The 24,755-nt window shown below is 38.9% G+C and overlaps 1 protein-coding gene across 3 annotated transcripts in view; it reads right to left on the bottom strand.

Annotated features, from left to right (window-relative positions):
* Nucleotides 1-594: 594 nt before the first annotated feature.
* AKAP7 (A-kinase anchoring protein 7) overlaps nucleotides 595-24,755 on the bottom strand; it is a 117,971-nt gene continuing 93,810 nt past the window's right edge. Inside the window, exons 8-9 of one of the 3 annotated variants that reach the window (XR_010750048.1) lie at nucleotides 1,894-2,580; nucleotides 1,584-1,733 (exon numbers count right to left, since the gene is read on the bottom strand). Coding sequence is in view for 2 of the 3 variants with exons in the window: in XM_066373242.1 (XP_066229339.1) it covers nucleotides 1,528-1,733 (206 nt within the window). In the remaining variant the exon portion in view is untranslated. Of the gene's footprint in view, nucleotides 2,581-24,755 lie in introns of all 3 variants that reach the window. The other 2 variants (XM_066373242.1, XM_066373243.1) reach the window with 2 other exon arrangements.

The raw sequence follows: 24,755 nt of genomic DNA on the forward strand, positions 1-24,755 counted from the left end.
TGAGGATAAAGGTATTTATAGATTTATGCTGAGAAATGCTCTTTCTGAAGTTAATTTGGGTACGGGACAGTGAAAATAGCTCTGGAAATTTGAGAGGGAGCGCTGGGGTGTAGTTCAGGTTCAGTTCCCTAATAGCAGTGTTAGTTGGATAAGGCATCGACCTCCTTGAGTTTGTTTCCTCATTTGAAAAACAAGGCAAGTCCCAAAATATCTCTGCTTATAAACGGGAAAGCCTCTACCACTGAAAGAGGGCTCATGGAAAGCAGCTCCCAGGCCTTGGCTTCTGGATGGACTTGCTCCTTTCATCTTCGTTACTCATGCAACGTCAGTGACACATCATTAGCAGCTTATGAGATGCTGTTTAGATTTTCCCTGCATTTAATGTTGTGTTGTTAATTCTTTGCAAAGCTGACTGGTTCGAAGTGACTGACAGTCCGTGGTTGAAGGTGCTCTGACAGTGGTGCTGCCTGAGCATGAAGGAGAAGCCCACCCAGGAAAAGGCACACTGGAGCTGTCAGAGCTCTGCGCATGATTCCAGGGCACCGGCGCGGACCCCGCAACTTCCCAGAGGGAGAGAAAATGAGGAAAGGCAACAAGGGAAAATGATATGTTTATTAAGAAGCATGAAAATGCAAAAACTCATTTGTAAATAAATGTAGTATAATTACCCAGTGAAAAAATAGTTAAAATCCAAGAGAAAACTGGATTTTATATTTGAAATGATTACATAGTTGATCTCCAAAAATTTCCCCTCCATCATGATCTTTTAGTAGCAGCAATTTCACAATGACCAGTGGAAAAGCTGTTACCAATGATTATCATACAAGGAGAAATTTTTCAAGAATTCTTTTAAAAAATAAACCAGTGCAAATAAATTCAGATTATAAGGGATACAGTAAGACCTGGGCTTATCTTCAGAAAAGTAGAAAATAAAAATCCCAAACATTTCTTCATTAATAAACGAAAAGGCAAACTACATTTTGATTGCTGAAAAAGAATACATCTGGATATTATAAAACATTTTAAAGCAGTGATTGCAATAATTACATTTATAAATGTTCATTCAAGTACTAGTGTTCAATAAACATTCAATTTCCCATTAAGAGTAACACTAGATATAGTCACATGTGGACAATACTTCTTTTGATTTACTTCAATAACAAAGATCATGTCAACAGGAAGCAAGCGAAAAATACTGTGGGGGTTTTTTTCTAGAAATGATTTTACACAGTCTGCATATTTTATCTGCAAGGACACTGGAACATTTTACAACAGCTAATTAAGAAGTCCTTTTATAAAATAATTCTCAATATTATAGAAACAAACATTCCCAAACACAAGTTTGGCTTTAAAAATAAAAATAACAGGGCAGAATCAGTTTTCTTTGGCAAGAGGTTAATTCCTTACCAAATGTTGGTTTGCTATAGTAAAGACACTATCATAACACTTCACTGGTATTTACTGAAGACCTATGTAATCAATGGAAAAGGTTTCATAAACTATGGTACCATGATAGTAATATGGAGCTCATGTCAAAGTTGTGCTGAAATCAACATCGTTTTCTTGATTATTGTTGTTAATGGATCTTCCTTCAAAAAGCTCCTTCCTAATTTTGGCCTGAGTCTCAGGCTTTAATAAAAGTTCTTTTATCTGTTTCACTTTGGACTTCAGACCCATCCTTTCTCGATGCAAAGCTTCATTAATTAAGTCCTGGATTCCAACAGGTCTCTTGCCTACAGAAAAAGAATTTATAATACATTTTACATACAAATGCCAATGAAAAACATGAAATATGGCACACTGACTTATCAAAAGAGGATTAAAAAGAAACCTTTAAAATGTTGCCCACATTTTATAGAAAAGGTTGCATTTTGACAAAAATATATTATTTACCTGAAACAAATTTACCGTAAATAAAGATCACAGCATAGCGACAGCATACGCAGGACGAACATATATCATTATGAACTGTATGGATAATCATTTCAACAGTGATTATTTTAATCTGAGCACTTGTTAGCAGTGTGTGTGTTTTGGCCTCAGATACAGTAGTCAAATGCCCTGCTGAGCAATACAAATGGCAGTATTCATGGCCTTTGAATCCATGAGGCATAACCCAAAGTCCCCTCTCCCTTGGCCACGGCTGAGGGCAAATGAAAGTTAGGCCATTCTTTCATAAACTAATTTTCTCTGCTAGTTCCAGCACTCCATTTTTCTTCTGTTGTATTTCAGAAATGCAAACACATTAATCATGAGAGTACTAGGCAACCTCCATAGGCTGGACAAGAGACTTAGACAGCACATTGCAAATCAGTCCATTGACTCAGCAGAGGGGAGCAGGGATGCTTCTCACTGAGCAGCGGGGCCTGCCTGCATCTGGGTCTCATTTCCTGTTGTTGTCATTGTCAGTGCCATTCCTATCAGCCTCTTCAGTTTTCACAGAGCTCCCATCCCCTGGCTTGTTTTTGTTCTGTGTTTCTTCCAGATACTGCTGGACAGCCTTGAGCACTGCATTCTCCACCAGCCTCTTACTGAGCTTTACCAGTTCAGCATCATCAGGCTCACCTCCATTCTTATCACCTACATTCCACAATAGAGAAGAGAGGTCACTGAGATCACATTGCCACAGAAACTCAGCATGCAGGGGCCAGCTAGTTCAGTTAGTTAAAAAGAACAGGTATTCTTCAATCTGGTAAGCTAAATCTACGAATCCAAGAATACTGGCTTGGCTTTTCATTTGGTATCTGTAGAAACAGTAGACTGTCTATTCCTGAAGATTTCAGGTTACAAAGTAGTTCATAAGCCCCCATCTAAAAATATCCTACCTATAATGCTGGAATTTCCCCATTTCTACATGGAGTTTTTGTTTTTTTCCTAACCAAGTCCGATTGCTACTATAGAAATTCATGTGCCTACCACCTGGAGCCTCAGAGGTGAATTTACCAACTAGATCTATGCCTGCTTCTTCTCCACTACCTAATGCCAGGTAATCAAGACTTATTTATCAGCTAACTACTTAGGATCACTAATTTAAAATCTTTGTCCTGGAGGTTGGTGGTTAATAAACTCTTAACACTCTCATGAAGACAAAGGCAGTTACTGCTGCTAGGAACTGGTATAAAATAAGCTTGTAAAACTAATATTCTTTTTATCGCAGTGCTATCACTGAATTTAAAAAATAAGAAACTCTTCAAGGAAGATTTAGGCTTATGGTAATAACTACTAGATATTAACATTTTATGGCCACTTTGCTTCCCTACTAGTGATCATCAAGGTTTAACTAGTCTTTCATTTTACTGTAAAAGGGCTGTTTCTCATCTATTTTCATGCTACCCATTTCCCACTCACTCTCTTCCTTGTCTCCCTTAACTGGGAAAAAGCACATGGGAGCTCATCACTTGTCCATTGTGTCCCTCATCTCCTTCCACTGACTCAGGAAGGCAGATAATTGGAAGCAAAGATATTTGAGCACCTAAATATACTGAGCAAATACGAACAGATATCAGGGGAGTTATAGACAGCAATACAGTAATAGTAGAGGACATTAATACTCCACTTTCAACAATGGATAGATCATCCAGACAGAAAACCAATAAAGAAACACTGGACTTGAACTATACTTTAGACCAAATGGACTAAACAGACATATTCAGAACATTCCATCCAACAGCACCAGAATACATAATCTTCTCAAGTGCATATGAAATATTCTCCAGGACAAAAACAAGTCTCAGCAAATTTTAAAAGATTGAAATCTATACCAAGTGTCTTTTCTGACAACAATGGTATGAAACTTGACATCAATAAGATGAAAACTGCAACATCAACAAATACATAAGAATTAAAAAACACACTTCTAAACAATAAGTGAGTCAAAATTGAAATTAAAGGTGAAATAAAAAAGTCTTGAAATAATAACAGAAACACAACATACCAAAACTTATAGGATACAGCAAAAGCAGTGGTTAAAGGAAAGTTTAGAGCAAAAAATGGCTATAATAAGAAAAAAGAGGACCATAGTTGATAATATTGTAATAACTTTGCATTACAGATATAATTAGATTTACTGTGGTGATCACATCATAAGGTATATAAATGTTAAATTACTATATTGTACACCTGAAAATAACATAATATTATATGTCAACTATACTTTAGTAAACAAATTAAAGAAAAATATCTCAAGTTAACAACCTAATTTTACATGTCAGTGAACTAGAAAAACAAGAACTAGGGCCAAAGTTATCCCTAGTTCTCGAAGGAAGAAAGTAACAAAGATAACCAAGATCAGAGCAGAAATAAATAGTGGTATAAAAGCAATAGAAGAAAATCAATTAAACTAAGACTTGTGGGGTTTTTTGAAAAGATACAGAAAATAGATACACTTTTACCTAGACTTACCAAGGAAAAAGATTGAAGACTAACATAATAAAATTATAAAGAAAAGAGGAGACATTACAACTGATACCACCAAAATACAAGGGATCATAAGAAACCAGTATGAACAATTATATGCCAACAAATCAAACAACTTAGAAGAAATAAATAAATTCCTAGAACATACACATTCCAAGTCTGAATCATGGAGAAATAGAAAATATGGACAAACCAATAACAAGCAAGATTGAGTCAGTAATCAAAAACCTCCCAACAAAGAAAAGTCCAGGACAAGATGGTTTCACAGATGAATTTTACCAAATATTTAGAGAATTAATGCCAATTCTTTTCAAACTCTTCCAAAAAAAACTGAAGAGGAGAGAATACTCCTAAACTCATTTTATGAGGTCAGCATTACCCTGATGCCAAAGTCAGATAAGGATACCATAAGAAAAAAAAATTCCAGGCTAATGCCCTCATGAATTTAGATTCAAAAATTGTCAACAAAATACTAGCAAACCAAATTCAACAGCAGAGTAAAAGGGTCATTCAACACGAAGATCAAAGAAAATTATTCCTGGTATGCAAGGATGGTTCAACATATATAAATCAATGTGATATACTACATTAACTCCAGCAAAATAGGAGGATTGTATTTGAAACTAATCCTATTCAATATCCAAAATGCCTTTCTAGTCAAATAATCAGTGCTTCTGTGATTTCTCTTAGTCTGCAATGAGGTGTCTCTATTACTTCAAACATTAAAAGATTTAAAAGACAAAAATCTTTCCACACGTTAATTTTTCCTTCTGACTTTTCTTATTTATTTTTATGCTTTTACTATTATCCAAGTCAACCAAGCTCAAAACAAGATTGTAGCCACCTTTGACTCCTTCCTTTCCCTCATCAACCCAGTCATCAATTCTTTTCTTTTTTTTAGATTTATTGATTTTGAGAAAGAGGGAGGAGGAAGAAAGTCAGAGAGAGAAGGGAGAAACAGGAAGCATTAATGCATAGTAGTTACTTTCCATATGTGCCTTGACCAGGCAAGCTCAGGGATTTGAACTGGCAACTTCAGCATTTCAGGTGGACACTTTATCCACTGCACCACCACAGGTCAGGCAGTCATCAATTCTTATTGATGTGCCCTTCACAGTTTCTCCCTTCTTTGATGCATCTGGTATAACCCTTTTAGATTAATAGCTCTAAAATATTCCTTTTACTCTCCATTGTCGCCACTGGAAAATTTAAATTTGTCTTCCAATGCTTCCCCAAATTTACCTCTGGTTATCACCCACTATTGCCACATTTAAATTGTCAGCTTCCAACATCTCTTCAGGAGCCTCTACACCATTCCCTATTTCTAGACGACCCTCCTTCTCACACCAGTTAAAATCCCACCTACTTTATGAAGCCTTCCCTGACTAACCAGCTAAAAGTGATGAGCTTTCACTTAATTCCAATAGCTCTGACTGCATGTACAGTACATGGTCATTTGATAATTCATTCAAGTATGCACTTAGGACCTAATATTTGTGGTTATTCTAGCCTTTAGGGATACCACAGAGAATGACAACAAAAATCCAACTGGTTTTCCTTTCTTAATTTCTTTACAAATTATAAGCATTATTTTTTTTTCTTCTTTTCTAAGTGAGAGGAAAGAAGATAGAGAGACAGGCTTCTGCATACACCCCGACCAGGATTTACCCGGCAACCTCCATCTGGGGCCGATGCTCTGCCCATCTGGGCTATACTTGCAATCGAGTTATTTTTAGCACCTGAGGCAGAGGCTCCATGGAGCTATCCTCAGCATCCAGGCCAATACGCTCAAACCAATCCAGCCAGGGCTACAGAAGGAGAAGAGAAACAGAGACAGAAGTGGGGGAGGGGTGAAGCAGACAGTCACTTTTCCTGTGTGCCTGACTGGTAATTGAGCCTGGGATATCCACACACCAGGCCAACACTCTACCACTGAGCCAACTGGCCAGGGCCATAAGCATTATTTCTTAATGCATTTATTCAACAACTAGTTCAGTATCTGCACTTATAAAGACAAGTCTTCAGTACAAAAATCATGTCCTAGGGTTCTAAATTATCTCCCATTCTGCTAATGCATGGTACAGTTTACAGAACACAGTAAGGGCTCAACATTAGTCAGTCAAGTGAACTGTTGATTAAAGTCCTTATAGGTAGTACAACATTTTAAAGTGTTCCTATCTTCCTCTAAGGATAGCACACCATGGCCAGCAATTTAGATTCAATATTAAACTTAAATCAAGAGCAAAGAATTCCAGAATAATCCAAATATACATGTGAAAAATCTTCATCTACTTTGCTTGATGAACCTGGTCAGTATGCCAAAATATCCAGCCAATGGGACAAATATTAACTATATGAGATAACAAAATAATAAATAAAATAAAGAAACTTATTAATGAATCTTCCAGATCTGTACTAAACTCCCACCTCACCTTATGATTTCCATAAAACATTCTCAGACTATCAATGGTAGCCTAGGGAAGCGCCTGTCGGAAGGCTCATCACAGAGCCCTGCAAGAATGCAATTCAAGAAACATGCAACTTCATTCCAGGGTGTTAGCAAACTTAATTCAACTTAATTAAAAAGAGGCACCTTAAGTTAAAGTTACACTGTATTTTTCTCCTGCTCACTACTTGAACAAAGGTATCTATCTCCCACAGTAAACTCTAAGATAAATGATTACTTACTTTCATAACTGAAACCTACTTAACAACAGTAGTTCAATATTCCACTGCAAGGTACATAAACTACTTTTTATTGTTCCAGCAAAAGTATACATGAAAATATTCCCAATGTATACAACAAACTCTTGATAAAAAACATTCTTTTTTGGTCTACTTAGCTTATTTAACATCAAACCTACTTAAAATGACAAATTAACCTTTGTCTTTGACACTGTTATTTTAGAAATCTCTCCAGAATACCCAGAATATCTTCAATCAATTTCTTAGGAGAATACTAAAAATATTTTTTAAAAGGTAATGTAAAAATTCTGTTAAACTTGCTTAACACAGCATTGTCTCTAAAAAAATAAGAGACAAACTTTTCAACAAATTTAATTGAATTCCTCCCTCTTAAGAGTAAAAATATCATTAATCCACAGTATTATACATAATTCTGTTTTTGTCTCTATTACCAGAAATCTCTGATACCAATCCAGTATAAGAATAAAATTTATTTTTGTAATAAAATAAACAAAAAACTGAGTAAACTCCTTTGTGGTAGAAAAAAATACTTTCTACCTACTCAAATATTAAGGTCAACATTAATGTGGGTCAGCTGTTCTTATGTGTGAACTAACCAAATAATTGAAGGGCTCCAGAAATCATTGCTTCCTCCAACTAACACCAATATCTAGGTGCCTAATAGTCCTGACAAGAGTAAATCATGCTAATACTTTTTAAAAGAGAACAACAATAACAACAACAACAAAAATCAAGGCCATTATAATACTGTGTCAGACCAAAAAGGAAAGTGACACCACAATAAGTTTGCACTTGTCCCAATCAAAATCCCAGCAAATTATTTTGTGAATATCAGCAAACTGATTCTAAAGTTTATATGGCATCTCCAAAACACAAACAAAAAAGAACAAACAAACATAATAGCCAAGATAATATTGAAGAACAACAAAGCTGGGAGACTGACACAAGCTGACTTCAAAATTAACTGTATAGTTACAGCTACAGTAATTAGGACAGATTGGTATTAGAGAAATAATAGGCAAATATATCTCTGAAACAAAATAGAAGGCCAAGAAATAGACCCACACAAATATAGTCAACATACCATTGAAAAAAGCAAAAGCAATACAATGGAGTAAAGATAGTCACTTCAACAAATGGTATTGAAACAACTGGACAGCCTCTTGTGAAAAATCAATCTGGACACAGTCCTTACACACTTCACAAAAATTAACTCAAAGTGGACAACATATCTAAATATACAATGTAAAACTATAAAACTCCTAGGAGATAACAGGAGAAAACCTAGATGACCTTGGGTATGGCAATGACTTCTTAGATGCAACACCAAAGACATGATCCATGAAACAAAAAATTGAGTAGCTGGACTTTGCTAAAATTAAAACCTTCTGCTCTGTTAAAGACAATGATAAGAATACAAGAATACAAGCCACAGACTGCAAAAAGATAAATAAGATAAAGAATTGTTATCAAAATAGGCAGACAACTATATCTGTTTTCAACAATCAGAAAACAAAAATTCCTGATCAAAATATAAGCCAAAGATCTTCAAAAGAACAGAATAGACAGCCCAGAAATAAACCTACTGTTATATGGTCAACTAAGCTATGACAAAGGAGGCAAGAACATAAGATGGGCTAAAGACAGTCTATTCAATAAATGGTGTTGGGAAAATTGGACAGATACATGCAAAAAATGAAACAAGGCCCTGGCCGGTTGGCTCAGCGGTAGAGCGCCGGCCTGGCGTGCGGGGGACCTGGGTTCGATTCCCGGCCAGGGCACATAGGAGAAGCGCCCATCTGCTTCTCCACCCCCCCCCTTCCTGTCTCTCTCTTCCCCTCCCGCAGCCAAGGCTCCATTTGAGCAAAAGATGGCCCGGGCGCTGGGGATGGCTCCTTGGCCTCTGCCCCAGGCACTAGAGTGGCTCTGGTCGTGGTAGAGCGACGCCCTGGAAGGGCAGAGCATCGCCCAATGGTGGGCAGAGCGTCGCCCCTGGTGGGCGTGCCGGGTGGATCCCGGTTGGGCGCATGTGGGAGTCTGTCTGACTGTCTCTCCCCGTTTCCAGCTTCAGAAAAATGCAAAAAAAAAAAAAAAAAAAAAATGAAACAAGACCACCTTATTTCACCATATACAAGAATAAACTCAAAATGGTTTAAAGACTTAAATGTAAGACCCAAAACCATAAAACTCCTAGAAGAAAACATAGGCAATAAAATCTCAGACATTTCTCTTAGAAATATTTTTCCTGACATATCACCTTGGGCAAATGAAACAAAATTAAAATAAACAAATAAATTTAGCCTGACCAGGCGGTGGCGCAGTGGATAGAGCATTGGACTGGGATGCAGAGGACCCAGGTTCGAGACTCCGAGGTTGCTAACTTGAGCGCGGGCTCATCTGGTTTGAGCAAAAAGCCCACCAGCTTGAACCCAAGGTCGCTGGCTCCAGCAAGGGGTTACTCGGTCTGCTGAAGGCCTGCGGTCAAGGCACATATGAGAAAGCAATCAATGAACAACTAAGGTGTTGCAACGCGCAATGAAAAACTGATGCTTGATGCTTCTCATCTCTCTCTGTTCCTGTCTGTCTGTACCTGTCTATCCCTCTCTCTACCTACTCTCTGTCTCTGTAAAAAATAAATATATTTTTTAAAAAATTAAAAAAAAAAACAAAAACAAATTTATACCAAACTAAAAAGTTTTTGCACAGCAAGGGAAACGATTAACCAAAAGAAAAGACAGCCTACTCAAAGGAAGAAGATACATTTGATAAGGGGTTAATATTCAAAATTCATAAATGCAGACAACCAACACTATAAAATCAGACAACCCAATCAAAAGGCGGACAAAAGACCAAAGAGGAAAGACAGATGGCCATTAGACATATGAAAAGTTGCTCAACATTATTAATTATCAGAGAAATGCAAATCAAAACTACAATGAAACACCACCTCATACCTGTCAGAATGGCTATCATCAATAAATCAACAAATAAGAAGTGTTGGGGAGGATTTAGAGGAAAGGGAACCCTGGCATAGGATTGCACATTGGTGCAGCCACTATGGAAAACACTGTGAAGTTTCCTCAATAAATTAAAAATAGAACTACCTTATAACTCTGCAATTCCACTTCTGAGTATATATCCAAAGAAACCCAAAACACGAATTCAAAAGAATATATACGTCCATATGTTCATTGCAGCATTAGTTACAATACTGAAGATATGGAAGCAACCCAAGCGCCCATCAACAGAGGAGTAGATAAAAAAGCTGTGAACATTTACACCATGGACTATTACTCAGCTGTAAAAAAAGAATGAAATCTTATTTTTTGCACCAGCATGGACAGAACAGAGAATACTATACTGTGAGAGAAACCAATCTGAGAAGGCTATATACTGTATGATTCCAACTATATGAAATTCTAGAAAAGGCAAACCGACGAAGACAGTAGAAGATCAGTGATTGCCAGGGGCTTTGGGGAAGCGGGATAGAAATAAGTAAACAGAGCACAGAGAATTTTTAGAGCAGTGAAAATATTCTGTATGCTGCCATAATGATGGATATATGTCGCTATACATTTGCTCAAACCCATAGAAGACACGACATCAGGAGTGAACTAGCATGTCAACTATAGACTTTGAGTCATTAAAATGTGTTGATGTAGGTTCATCAATTAACTTGAGGACTTCTCTTTTTTAGTCTGTAATATCAATTCTTAGTCCAAACTGTGATCCACATTGTTCCTTATAAAATTTTTACCATTTTTTATTGAAAATCTTACCTTGGTGATGTAATAGAACTATTGATGGTGATATGTGTATAAGAAAGGAAATGAATGAAATATATATGTATATATATATATTGATATATATGATATATATGCTCTAAATCCAACTCTTCTATTTTCTACCTGCACAACCCTGTTCACAAGCTCTCTAAACCTAAGTATACCTTCAATGGACCACTAATGAGGATAATATACCCTATATTGCTGCTATAAACACTAGAGGCAAGTTATAAAAAGTACCTAACATTGCCTGGAACACAGTAGGCTTTCAAAATATGGTAGTCATTTTACTAGTAGATTTTTTACATGTGTAAAGATTAAGAAGATGTGCTCAATACCTATTAAATGTCTATCATTAATTTATTCACTTTAATAAATGTCTCTCTGCAGTTGAAATCTATTCCATGGGGCATTGTGCTCCCAATAGTTGGTTTTGTTCACTTGTTTTGCCTTGTACTGTTATAGATTACCTACTGTTCCACATCATAAATTATCTATATAAACCATAGTAGTTGCCTCTCTGACTTTTGATTCCTACCATTGTTCAGGCTGGAATGTAAGGAGTTCTCAATATCGCTGGCTTTTTGCTCAGGACCACTAAGTGTCGTTTTGTGCAAAACTGATTGAGAGGTACAATTTGAACAGGGATAAAAGAAGCAGACATTCCAAACACAAGTCCTAGCGCAGAGGAGTATCAACAGAAGTATAGCTCTCATTGGGAAGTTATTCTTATGACAAAAAAGAAAGTTTCAAACATGTCAAAAGCATCAATTTTGAAACAACCACGCTTTTTGGCAGAAAAGGCTGGAAAATGAGCTCTGCTTTGAGTCTTAAAATTATTTATTCATGTAATTTATTATCATCTATGAAGAGAATGAAGATTATTTTACATAAAACTTGAAAGCATTACTAGCTGGAATTATTTTCACTTGTTTGGACAACACTCCTACTTATGATAATATATACTTTTCTGTCTAGGCTGATATTCCAGGGTAGGAGTTGGTTCAAGTAGAAATAAAGGTCATGTTCCTGTTCTGAAGGCAATGTTCACCAAGGTAAGAACAGCAGCCTAAATGTTGCCAGCAATCTAATATCTGGTTAAATAAATCATAATTGTAGATATCACTCTACCACAGGGGTCGGGAACCTTTTTGGCTGAGAGAGCCATAAATGCCACATATTTTAAAATGTAATTCCATGAGAACCATACGACCGTGTACATTATGCATTATCCAATAAAAATTTGGTGTTGTCCCGGAAGGACAGCTGTGATTGGCTGCAGCCACCCGCAACCATGAACAGGAGAGGTAGGAAATGAATGGATTGTAATACATGAGAATGTTTTATATTTTTAATGTTATTATTTTTTTTATTAAAGATTTGTCTGTGAGCCAGATGCAGCCATCAAAAGAGCCACATCTGGCTTGTGAGCCATAGGTTCCCGACCCCTGCTCTACCACTTATATAAGCAATAGGAGACACACACACACACACACACACACACCCAGATCAGAAGGATCCACGGGCTCAGAAAACCTCCATGAACCAGGTCAGGTCACTAACAACAATAACAGAAATCCTTCCATTTACTTAGATAACCCTTCACGCTTTCCAATGTGCTTTCAGAAACATTATCTCATTTGCTCCTCAATGAAACCTTATGAGGTAAAATAAGTGTTATTCCTCCCCCCTATTACAAGTGAGAACAATGAAACACACGGAGTTACAATACATACACTGTCAAAGATCACAATGGGGATCTTTGACACAAAAGCAATGGGGATCAATAGCTCTCACTCAAAATCGGGAAAATTAGTTCATCTAGGACACCCACCCCCAAGCAGATAGTCACAGCTGTCCGGTGCGCCCTTATCCTGGGGAAATGAGGTATGCATGTGAGAAACACCACATGATTTAATGACACCACATGGTGTCATTAAATAATTTAATACCACAATGGTTACCTGGAAACAAAAAAGTCCAGAAGGTTTCATTCTCAGATTGAAATATTTATACTAAAGGGATATTGATTAATGCAGTACAATCCCTTTCTTCCATCTTTATTCTTTCCTTCCATCTCTCCCTCCACACACATCCATTGAGTACCCTCTATGTGTGATAAGCATTGTTGCAATGAATACAGAAATGAAGTCCACGTGGGCCCAGCCTTCAGGACACCTGCAATTGAGCAGTGGCTTGTCTGGATAACTGCAGAATTCAGGCTACTCTAAAGGGACGGATGAGGTGAGAGGGAAGGAAAATGAGGAGGCTGAAAATGTACTCAGGGGAGAGACAATAAAAGTTCCTATAAGCCATACAGAGGATCCTGCACATCATTTATTTCTCTAGAGCACCTACTACGATCAAATTACACTTCTGAGTTCTGGGATATACACAGATTTTAAGGTTTGTCCTCAAGGAACTATTTATTTCAACCCATGAGGTATAATGTTAAAGAAAATTAGATTTTCAGAACACAGCTAACATTTTAAAATGTAAGCTTGGGTCTCAGAACATTGCTATTAGATTTTTAGGAAAACATCAGCCGTGCTACTAACCAGTGATTTTGCTTCACTTTGCTTTAGGTTTGATGCAAATAACCAGTCATTAGGCTAAGTGAGGGACTCCAAAATATATGCATAACTACAGTGTAATCAAGAGCATCATAAATGCTTTAAATATCACAAGATGAAAGAAATTGTATTTTCAAAAATTATTCAAAACATAGCTCTCTTTAACTCAGCTGCCTAGTTCTAAACCAAACCCTTTTTGGATAAGCACACAGAATGTATTTTATACCACATAGATTTCACTCTATTTCTTCACTAGCCAACACATAAAATTGGTTAAACTGCCACTGTTCATTTTCTTTGATGACTTTCAAAACCTAATATTTAAAGCCTGACCATAAAAATTAGGATGCACAGAACTATTTGGTCAGTGTATTTTCATTGTGAATGATGAGCAATCTGTGGACCAAATCTACTGAGTTTTATAAAAGCCATAATAATGGGTCAAATAAAGTGTGTGTAGTGTGATCACTTCTTGGCCTTTTGATCAAGATCGAGTATAAAGTATGTATAATGTTAGAGAAAACTTGATGATTAATAATTAAAATGAAGGCAATAGAAAACAAAATTTAAAGTCATCCATGTCCATGAATGTAAATTGTGATAGAAAGCAAAATTTAAATAAATAAATAAATAATGAAGTCATCCATAGCCATTCTACCAGGCACATAATAAAAATGAATAAAGAGGCCCTGGCCAGTTGGCTCAGTGATAGAGCATCGGCCTGGCGTGCAGGAGTCCTGGGTTTGATTCCTGGCCAGAGCACACAGGAGAAGCGCCCATCTGCTTCTCCACCCCTCCCCCTCTCCTTCCTCTCTGTCTCTCTCTTCCCCTCCTGCAGCCAAGGCTCCATTGGAGCAAAGTTTGCCCAGGCACTGAGGATGGCTCCATGTCCTCTGCCTCAGGCTCTGGTTGCAACAGAGCAACGCCCCAGATGGGCAGAGCATCACCCCCTGGTGGGCGTGCCAGGTGGATCCCGGTCGGGTGCATGCGGGAGTCTGTCTGATTGCCTCCCCGTTTCCAACTTCAGAAAAATACAAAAAAAAAAAAAAAAAGAAAGAAAGAAACTGGCCCTGGCCAGTAGGATCAGTAGTAGAGCATTGCCCCAGCATGTGAATGTTCCAAGTTTGAGTCCTTGTCAGGGCACATAGGAGAAGCACCCATCTGCTTCCCTCCCCCTCCCCCTCTCACTTCTCTCTTTCTCTTTCTCTCCCCCTACCCTCCTGCAGCCATGGCCTGATTAGAGCCAGTTGGCCTCCACCTCAGGCACAAAGAGAGCTCTGTTGCTGAGCAGTGGAGCAACGCCCCCTAGTGGGCTTGCTGGGTGGATCCTGGTCCGGGCGCATGCCAGAGTCTTTCTGCCTCCCCTCCTCTTAAAAAGAAAAGAAAGAAACTGAGCACACTTTCAAGAAACTGAAGCTTGGTGAACTCATAAATTCATAAATGTACTGCTTTAGCTTTAGAAGGAATGCTCAACAAAATAATTTAGTATAAACTTTTCTTTTCTCAATGGCCTAACACTCTCAATTTACTAGAGACTTCCAGAAAGTGTTCATACGAAAATAAAATGGTTTTAAAATTCTCTTTGGTGAGAGCTACTGTTCATTAAAATTCTTTGAATATGTGAATTCTTACTATAGGAAATTAAACCAACACTTAAACTTGTTGAATGATATGCTGATATATGTAGATGTAAATTCATTTGCTTCTCAAGCCTTGATCTCTAAGTATGGAAGAACCTCCCACTTAAAGGCATTTCAGGAATCACTAAGAAACATGCACATTTGGTACCAGGGGAGCCAACAGCAATCACAGTCACACTGGGCTTCCCCTCCAGACCAAACCATCCGAAGGACAAGATTGATGTCCTTGGGGAAAACAGGACACAGAAAAGATGGTTAGAAAAGAAGAATAAGAGGCCCTGGCCGATTGGCTCAGTGGTGGAGCGTCAGGTGGTGCGGAAGTCCCGGTTCGATTCCCGGCCAGGGCACACAGGAGAAGCGCCCATCTGCTTCTCCACCCCTCCCCCTCTCCTTCCTCTCTGTCTCTCTCTTCCCCTCCCGCAGCTAAGGCTCCATTGGAGCAAAGATAGTCCGGGCGCTGGGGATGGCTCCATGGCCTCTGCCTCAGGTGCTAGAGTGGCTCTGGTCGCAACAGAGCGACGCCCCAGATGGGCAGAGCATCGCCCCCTGGTGGGCATGCCGGGTGGATCCTGGTCGGGTGCATGCGGGAGTCTGTCTGACTGCCTCCCTGTTTCCAGCTTCAGAAAAATACAAAAAAAAAAAAAAGAGATGAGCCCAGTCTTGTCCCCCATCATGTCCACTGTTTCGCTCTGGACAACAAACCTGAACCTGCATCTGCTCAGGGCCCTCCCCCAGGAGCTCTGAAGGTTGGAGAGCCATGTTCCTTTACCCCCTAACCTAGTTAGAGCCCCAAGACTCTGCATACTTACATTCTCATAACACATATCATATAGTATTACTTAACTTAGTTGAAATAATTAATTTATGGGTCCTTTTAATGAAAAACCTACCTAAATATTAACCACATATTATGTACCTGGATTTTTCCCACACATTTAAATCAAAAGCTTACCATTATTATCACTGTTTTATTTTACTTATGAGAAAATCAACAGTCAGAAAAGCCAGGAGACTTACCCAATGTTGGGCAAATAAGTTTGTAAAATGTAATATTTACATTTGCTCACTTTTACTGTTAAAAACGGCTGCCCAGGTATGTGATCTGTAATTACCTTCCTGCTTGGGAAGGGCAATTGTTATGCTAATGTTGCCGGAGGAGGGTTTTTCGGACCAAAAAGTTTTAAGAGAAGAGAAGAAGGAGGAGGAAGAAGACCATGTTTTTGCAGAGCGAGAGCAGGGAGGAAGAGTGCTGGAGAGAAAGAAGCCATGTTGGCAGATGGGAACCAGGGGGCGAGGGGCTTTGGGAGCTCCACTGAGCTGGTGGGGGCCTTTGATTCTAGGGAAACTCGGAGAAGATTCTCCCGGTTGTGGAACCGGAGAATGTGTGAGTGGGATTTGGAGCCCTGTGTGTTTGTGTTTACTCGCCTGCCGGTGAGAGGCTAGAATAAAGGTACGGCCCACCAGTTTTTGGCTCCACAGTTTCTTTACCGTCTGAATGAATATGATGGGAACCTGCACGTGCCTGCTGTGATGGTGCAACTACTGGCCATACACCCAGGTCTACACAACTAAAAAAATGGAAAAGTTGGGACTCAAATGTAGATCAATCTGGATCTAAAACATTGCATGTTTGCCATGATACCATGATGCTACTCTAGACCTGATACAAATATTTTGGGCTCTAAAATTAGGCTTCCAACCAAAAATATTTATAATGCTTCCTCTTAAGTTATAGAGTCAGAACAGTCAGACTAGAATTGTAGCTCCCCATTCACAAAGCTGTGTATATTCCTGTGAAATATGCTAAACCCCTCTATGGCTCCCTGTCTTTACTTGTAAACCAGGCAGTGCTACTGTAAAGTTAAATAAGATAAGATAATAATACCAAGCATTTAGCATAGTGCTCTGCTTACAGTAAGTATTCAATAAAATAAGCTACTATTATTACTGTTTTCATTTAAATGAAAGGGATACTGTGACTATTTCAACTTATAAGGTTGTAAGACTATTTGTTTATTATGATTTGCCTACTGTAAGTCACTGTAAGAAAACAGTGACTTATGATTTTCCTGCTATAAGTCACTGTAAGAAACTGAAACAATGTTGGCATAACTACAAATAAGAATTTTATGCATTGGTCTATATAGTTTGCATTTACATTTATTTGCAACTAAATAATGTTCCTTCATAGGTAAAGAGAAGCACTACCCATAATTAGTCTTGCAAAGGCTTGCCAGCACACATATGAAGAGATCCCAGCTGAAACAGTGAGATTCAGATGCTTTCAGGTTTCTAGATATAGCAAACTAAAAACTGAGCATCGAAAACATTGATTTTCTGTATTTGAATGTATAAAAATAATCACATCAGGTTTCGTTTACATACAACTTTTGAAGAAAATAACTCTTCAGAACATATTATGCACATGTGGTATATGTCACAGTCCTTCATGGCCCCAGCTCTGCTCCTGTTTTCCTAGTGGAGCCATTACATAACTTTCAGTCACAGTGCTGGCTTGAAGCCCACAGCCACTGGCTTGAGCCCAAGGTCACTGGCTCAGCTGAAGCCCCTGGGTCAAGGCACATATGAGAAACCAATCAATGAACAATAAAGGTGACGCAACAAGAAGTTCCCATCTCTCCTCCTTCCTGCCTGTATCTCACTCTCTCTCTCTCTCTCTCTCTCTCTCAAAAAAGAAAAGAAAAAGAAAAAAGAACTATTTCTTTAGAAATAGTCACATTCCTACATAATTTATAAAAATTTGTGGAAATTTATACATTTTTTAATATGGTCATTATTTTTGTCCCAAAAGAAATAAGGAACACAAATTGATATAAACTAAATATATATCTTGGAACAATGGAAAAAGAAAGTTATTGTTAAAACATAGCCAACACTGTGTACTGGCATTAAACTATTACCTGGGAGCTCTGAACCCACCCTTCCTCGCTCAGCCTTACTGCTGTAGCTGGGGTTCAGCAAGCATACCTCTTTGCCTACTAGACATCTGTGAGGTTCTTCCAAGAAAGGGCTCCACAGGAAAGCTGGACAGCTGCATGAAGGGAACAGCCCTTTGCTACTTGCCCATTATTCCCATCGGGATTGCCCCACTGGCTCCAGACTCCAGGAGCAGCTAGTTCCAGTGTTCACTGTTTTCCTCACTCCCGGAATCGGCCTTACTGCAATTCCAGGGAGACAACAGCAAAGCTGTCATAACTCCCGCACAGAGGCCAGATCCCGGCTTTGGCAGGTCCCTCTGCTCTGTCTTGGGGCTCCTCCTGGGAGACAGCAACCCTTCCTGAAAGGTCTGGGTCTCAGCTCCACGGGGCCTTCCCCACATGCCGCAGACCGAAAGTCACTACCTTTGTGTCTCCTTAGCATTGCTTTTCCACCAAAACGTGTTGAACTAATTCCCTGTGTTAAATTCCCTGTGTTAAAATAACTGCTGTAATTCCTATTTTCTTGACTGGCTCCTAACTGACACAAACTATTTCTGTATTTCTCCCTCACCTTGTTGTTTTTACAGTGGACTGAGACATGAATGACAAAAGCAAAGGGTATAAAGTTAGGTTGTATGAGGCTTATTTTTCTTAGAAAACCTGTGTATTTCATGAACTTGCTTCCCCACAGAACAATTTATTTTGCCTTTTAATTTAATGTTCAAATTTCATGGTTTTACATATAGTTTTAGTTCCTATAAAACCTAGAAACCTGTAAATCTAATTTTACAATGAAAATTAAGTATAGTGCACAGTATAGAGTAGTAGGTAGGTACACAATAGCACCACAATAAATTTTTATCTTAAATGTAATAAATTGCAGAAAATTAATTTTTTTAAAAATCTAAGTTTGGAAAAAGTATTTTCATAAAAATTTCATTAATAAAGATAATTATTTTATAGGCAATATACCTGAGCTGTTTATTGCTAGAACTTATTGATACCAACTGCCAACCGTTTCTACCAAGTTCAAGAATCAGTTGTATGTGGTGTATAGATAATACAACAGTGTTCCTAGATAAGAGCCCAAAGTTCTGTTATATTTTTCTGTTTTAAGGCAAGTTTATTGATCCTGAAGTTACTAATTTAAAATAGTCATTTACAGTGATGGAAGATGGTTTGACTTTAGCTGATGGGCACACAGTGCAGTAAACCGATCATGTACCACAGAAATGTACACTTGAAACCTAGCAGATCCTATTAACCAATGTCACCCCAATAAAATTAAAAAATAAAATAGTCATTTAATAGTTATTATGAAATAAATGTGTATTTTTTTTTCATAAAAATTGTGGTCTTCATTTAAAGAAAGAATTCGGTGCTTAAAACAGCTTGAAAACTGTCTTAAAATATCCTGTTAGCCAATGTATTGAGACTTACCCACGCAAAATTTGGCTGTGATTCTTCTCTGTGTTTTTGGACTCCATTTCAGTATTTTCATTATTTAAAATGAGTTATGGCAAACATGATTAGAACACTACTGGGTTTAACGCAGCCTTATCATTTGGCTTCTAAAATCACCAAGAGAAAATGTGTTAAATCGAACACTCACTCTCCTAATTCTGCCTTTTGGAGCCATAGGGAGTAACTCTTTTTTCCCTTCCACATTAAAGAAGCCTCCAAATATTTTAAGACAACTAACCCATTTGTCTTTTCTTCTCCTAATTAAGCAGCCTTTCTGCCTTTCTCTTACGATCGGGTGTCCAGGTCCCTCACCATCCCGACCTCTCTCCTCAGGCACACCCCCTCTTGTCAGAATTCTCAATAGGACTGACCTCTATAGATCTAGATAGAAAGTCTAGATTAACATGATCTGCTTGCTGGTTTATTAGCTATCATCTATCACTCAAAACTCTGAAAAAAAAAAAAAAAGCAGAGCTTCACGGCTGATGTTAGCTGAGTATTTTAAAGGCTTAGAAAGTGTGAATTTTACTTTTGCTCTAACAGTCAGGTGTAAGACATAAAATTGAAATGTGATGTAGTTTACATGGAAAATACCAACACCAACTATCTAAGCACAAAGTTAGAGGAAATGGGGAGCAGGGGCTGATGAGACATGTAAAAAAGAAAAAATGACCCCCCCTTCTTATCAGATCCCTCTTCCCTCTCCACCAGCATTAAACTGGTGAGCTCTGTCTCTCTTGGGACTGTGAAACTCCCTCTCCGTCTACTCCAAGCATCCTGTTTTTATATCATTTTCTCCCTGGCACTATAGTTCTTCTGTATAGATATCTTAGGTTTACCAATGTTTTATCTTAGGTTTACCAATGTTCTTAACTATATGTATTAGTTTTAGGGGCAGTTTGTAGAAATAAAAAATCGTGTTTTTCAAATATCTTTGACTCAGTCTTTAAAATTAACATCATTTATATCCTAGTAAGGATAGACTTTGAGTTAAAACTATACTTACTTTTTATACTTTCACCATATAGCTCCATGCCTGTCTATGACTATTCGCTAAAGGCAAAGAAGTTTACTATATGACTGAAAGATTAGTTTTAATAGTTCCAAAGTCTGTCCACTTGTACTTTGACATTGTAAATATTTGCTTTAGGAAACTCTATTTGTTAAGACATATGTTGTAGAAACTGCATTTGTTCATATAAGCTGTAACTGCTGCTATGATAGGAGCTTGAGGTAAGCGCCACTTTTGGTGGTAATGAACTCCTTCTCACTGGGCTTGGCTGACTCAGCTATCGCTTGACTGGGATGGAACAGATGTGTCTTCACTTGTTACACCGAGAGCATCAAGATCTTTTATCTTAGCTTTTTCAGTTGAGGGTAGAATACACACTGGGACATAATACATATCTTTTAAGAAAGAGGTGTACATTTGAAAAGTAACCCTCCAACAACAGGGATCATGTATCATCGTTGTATTTTCCGTAACACTCAGATTTCTCAAAATGTGCTGTGAACAATATTAGTTGAAGTGAACTGAATTATTCTTCATAACGGCTCTCACAAGGGCGAAATTTCATTGCCACTGAAAATGGCACATGGAAATTCAGAAGAAATCAGAGTTTTCACTTCTTCACTACGTTTGTAAATACTTGTTCCAGAATGGGTCTACTCTTACATACACTGAGTGTTATCTAAAATGGTATCTGAAGTCTTCTGGTTGCAGGTGTAAATACTTGTTCCAGAATGGGTCTACTCTTACATACACTGAGTGTTATCTAAAATGGTATCTGAAGTCTTCTGGTTGCAGGTGACAAGAAATTTAACTCAAGTTTAAGCATAAAAAGTGCTTCTTGTAATAGAGAAGGTCTTGGTCATGGCTGAAATCAGAGGCTCATAAATATCATCAGGACTGTCTGTTTCCTCTAGCCTCTTTATTCTCTGCTGGCTTCATACTCGCTCCCTACCAAGTACCAATCTGATGTTTGCATCCTTTCCACTCACAGTACAAAAGGAAGACCGACCCTCTCTCAAATGTCAGAGAAGAATCTGGTTGACTCTGCTTAGGTCATGTGTCTCTCCTAGCGCAGGGAAGCAAGGCATTATGATAGAACTTCAAGGAGAAGGAAAACAATATTCCCCAAAGGAAAGAATGCTATACAAATAATTTTTGGAAGTTTATTCAACAATTCAAGGTCTGACATTCTAAGTCCCCTTTGTCCCTTCCTGGTCATAATGAAAATAAAACTATAGTTCAGCTGACTTCTAAGTAACTACAGTTAATACAATATACTGTTTGTTCCAGAGAAATTATATATATTTACTGGATCTATCATATGCCAAACATGGTGTCAGGCATTTTATAGACATTAGCTTATTTAATTCTCAAAATAAATAGACACTTAAGATGAGGGTACAGAGGCTTCAAGAAGTTAAATAGTAAATATCAGAACCAAAAATGTAAGCTGGGTCCATTTATATCAAAACCCCCTTTCAGCACTGAGAATTTAGGGCTCTTTTTACATAGTTTCTTTACAGTAAGTATCAGAAATTTATGGATAAAAGCTCAAAGACCTACTATATTAGGCAGGACCAACTTAATTATTATTATTATTTTTTTTTTTGTATTTTTTTTTCTGAAGCTGGAAACAGGGAGAGACAGTCAGACAGACTCCCGCATGCGCCCGACCTGGATCCACCCGGCACGCCCACCAGGGGCGATGCTCTGCCCACCAGGGGGCGATGCTCTGCCCCTCCGGGCTTCGCTCTGCCACGACCAGAGCCACTCTAGCGCCTGGGGCAGAGGCCAAGGAGCCATCCCCAGCGCCGGGGCCATCTTTGCTCCAATGGAGCCTTGGCTGCGGGAGGGGAAGAGAGAGACAGAGAGGAAGGAGAGGGGGAGGGGTTGAGAAGCAAATGGGCGCTTCTCCTGTGTGCCCTGGCCGGGAATCGAACCCGGGTCCCCCGCACGCCAGGCCGACGCTCTAGGACCAACTTAATTAAACAGAAGGCAATTATCCATAGGAAGTGATTTATCAGATGCCCTGAAAGAGTTTTACTAGTTGCCTGAAATTCCTCCCCCTCAGAGATTATTTTGAACTAAATCATTACCTATGCTTAATCTCTTTTGTTATTTTACTACAAATATTTATACTTTCGAAAAGCACAAGGGATAATTTAGTTTTGTTAAAATGCAAATGTTCCTGGAAGCAGTAGTATACAAAGCTTTTTTTTTTTAATATTAACCAAAATCTTTATATACATGATTTCCCACACCTTTTTTTCAGGGGTCCCAAAACTTTTTACACAGGTCTGTCCCTCAGACCGTTGGGGGGCCGTCACATACAGTGCTCCTCTCACTGACCACCAATGAAAGAGGTGCCCCTTCCGGAAATGCGGCGGGGGCCGTAGTTTGGGGATGCCTGTTGCATTGTCCCCAGAAATAAGACACGAGGACAGGTCACATCACATTGCTTGACAGAGCTTCCTGGTAGAGCTCACAGCAGCCAGTGACTACACTAGAGGCTGGGGAAAATTCTACAACTTTCATGCTCCCAGTGGAAATCACTCAGCATTTTATTACAGAACCCAGACAACTTGAAGAAGGTCTGAGATATTTTCAAATGCGTTTTTAACATTTTAATACAGATCAACAAAAGGAAATACAGTTACCATACAGCCTATGAGTAAATCAAAGGAATCAGGGAGGTAAGATAGAATAGTAACTATGAGCATTTGCTCTAATGTTCCTAGACTTAATATTAGAAACATAAGCCTCTGGGTGTACATTAGTTAATAAAGGAAAAATCTAACCTTTAGTGACAATGGTTAAATATTTTATATCGTACATCACTGCTGCTGCTACTGCACAACGTTACCCACAAAAAATCAGATGCAAAATGCAGTCAGGTTGCACAGCAGCGCTGGCCTCGCTCTGCTCACTGCTTCTGAAAGGGGGCAGCACATCACCAGCAGCCTGGGTCCTGGCCGCCTCCCTGCTCCTGGGCCCACAGCACCCCTGGAGGACTGTAACTGACAACTGCCTCAAACTATGAGCTTTCAGCCCCTTCTCCTTCTAAATGGGACATTGGTATGCATCCATTTTCTAATAGTTTCACTTCAGAAACAGTTTTCCAAATGATCTTGGCACTGTACCTGGCACACAGTCAGCATTCAATAAATTAAAAGGAAGAGGAGGAGGTCTTTAGACCATCCTGGAAGAGACGGCAGAGGAAGAGAAGCAGTAGTAGAAAGAAGAAACGACCACATCATATCTATAAGTTTATTTCCTAGACTCCTAACTCTGAGGGAAAATGGGGAAGAATGAATAAACTTACAAGACGATGGTAATTTAACCCCCACTTCTTAAATATGAAGAACTGAGACTCAGAGTTGTTAGCAGCTGGCACAGTGTCAGCTAGGATATAGCAGACCTGAGTTTACCACCCAGGTCTCCTAACTCCCAGGCCTGTCTCCCTACAGTTAAAACTGCAGGCTAAGGGATAGATCCCATTTATTTTTTTAAGATAGAGAAGGGGGAGGTGGCAGAGAGACAGATAGATAGTAGACAGACAGGAAGGGAGAGAGATGAGAAGAATCAACTCATAGTTGCAGCACCTTAGTTGTTCATTGATTGCTTTCTTATATGTGCCTTGACCAGGGGGCTCCAGCAGAGTGAGTGACCTTTTGCTCAAGCCAGTGACCTTGGGCTCAAGCCAGCAACCACGGAGTCTTATCTATGATCCCACACTCAAGCCAGAGACCCCCATGCTCAAACTGGAGAGGCTGCACTCAAGCTGGCAAGCTCGGGGTTTTGAACCTGGGTCCTTAGCATCCCAGGCCTACAGTCTATCCACTGTTCCACCGCCCGGCCAGGCTGGACATCTCTTGACAGGCAGCAGCAGAGCCAGAGTCATGCTGCATCCCCTGTGCAAACACATTTCTATAGACAAGGAAGGAAAGCGAATGATGTCGCCCACTGATGGGAGGTTCCCTATCACACATTTCCTGAGGCCCATGCTGTGGCGTCTCAGTGAGAACCTGTAAAAATGTTCGTCTGGTACGTTCAGTAACCAAAACTGTCTATAGATTACAATATTAAATAGCATCATTCCAAATTCTGTCCTCTGGTATGCTGATTTATACTGAAAGTTCTCTCATACTCAACATACAGGAAAGGGTATCATTCTCTTCATTAACAAACATTTAGAACATGCCTCCTCTGGGTAAGACACT

Source organism: Saccopteryx leptura, chromosome 3 (genome assembly GCF_036850995.1).
Source record: "Saccopteryx leptura isolate mSacLep1 chromosome 3, mSacLep1_pri_phased_curated, whole genome shotgun sequence".
Lineage (NCBI taxonomy): Eukaryota > Metazoa > Chordata > Mammalia > Chiroptera > Emballonuridae > Saccopteryx > Saccopteryx leptura.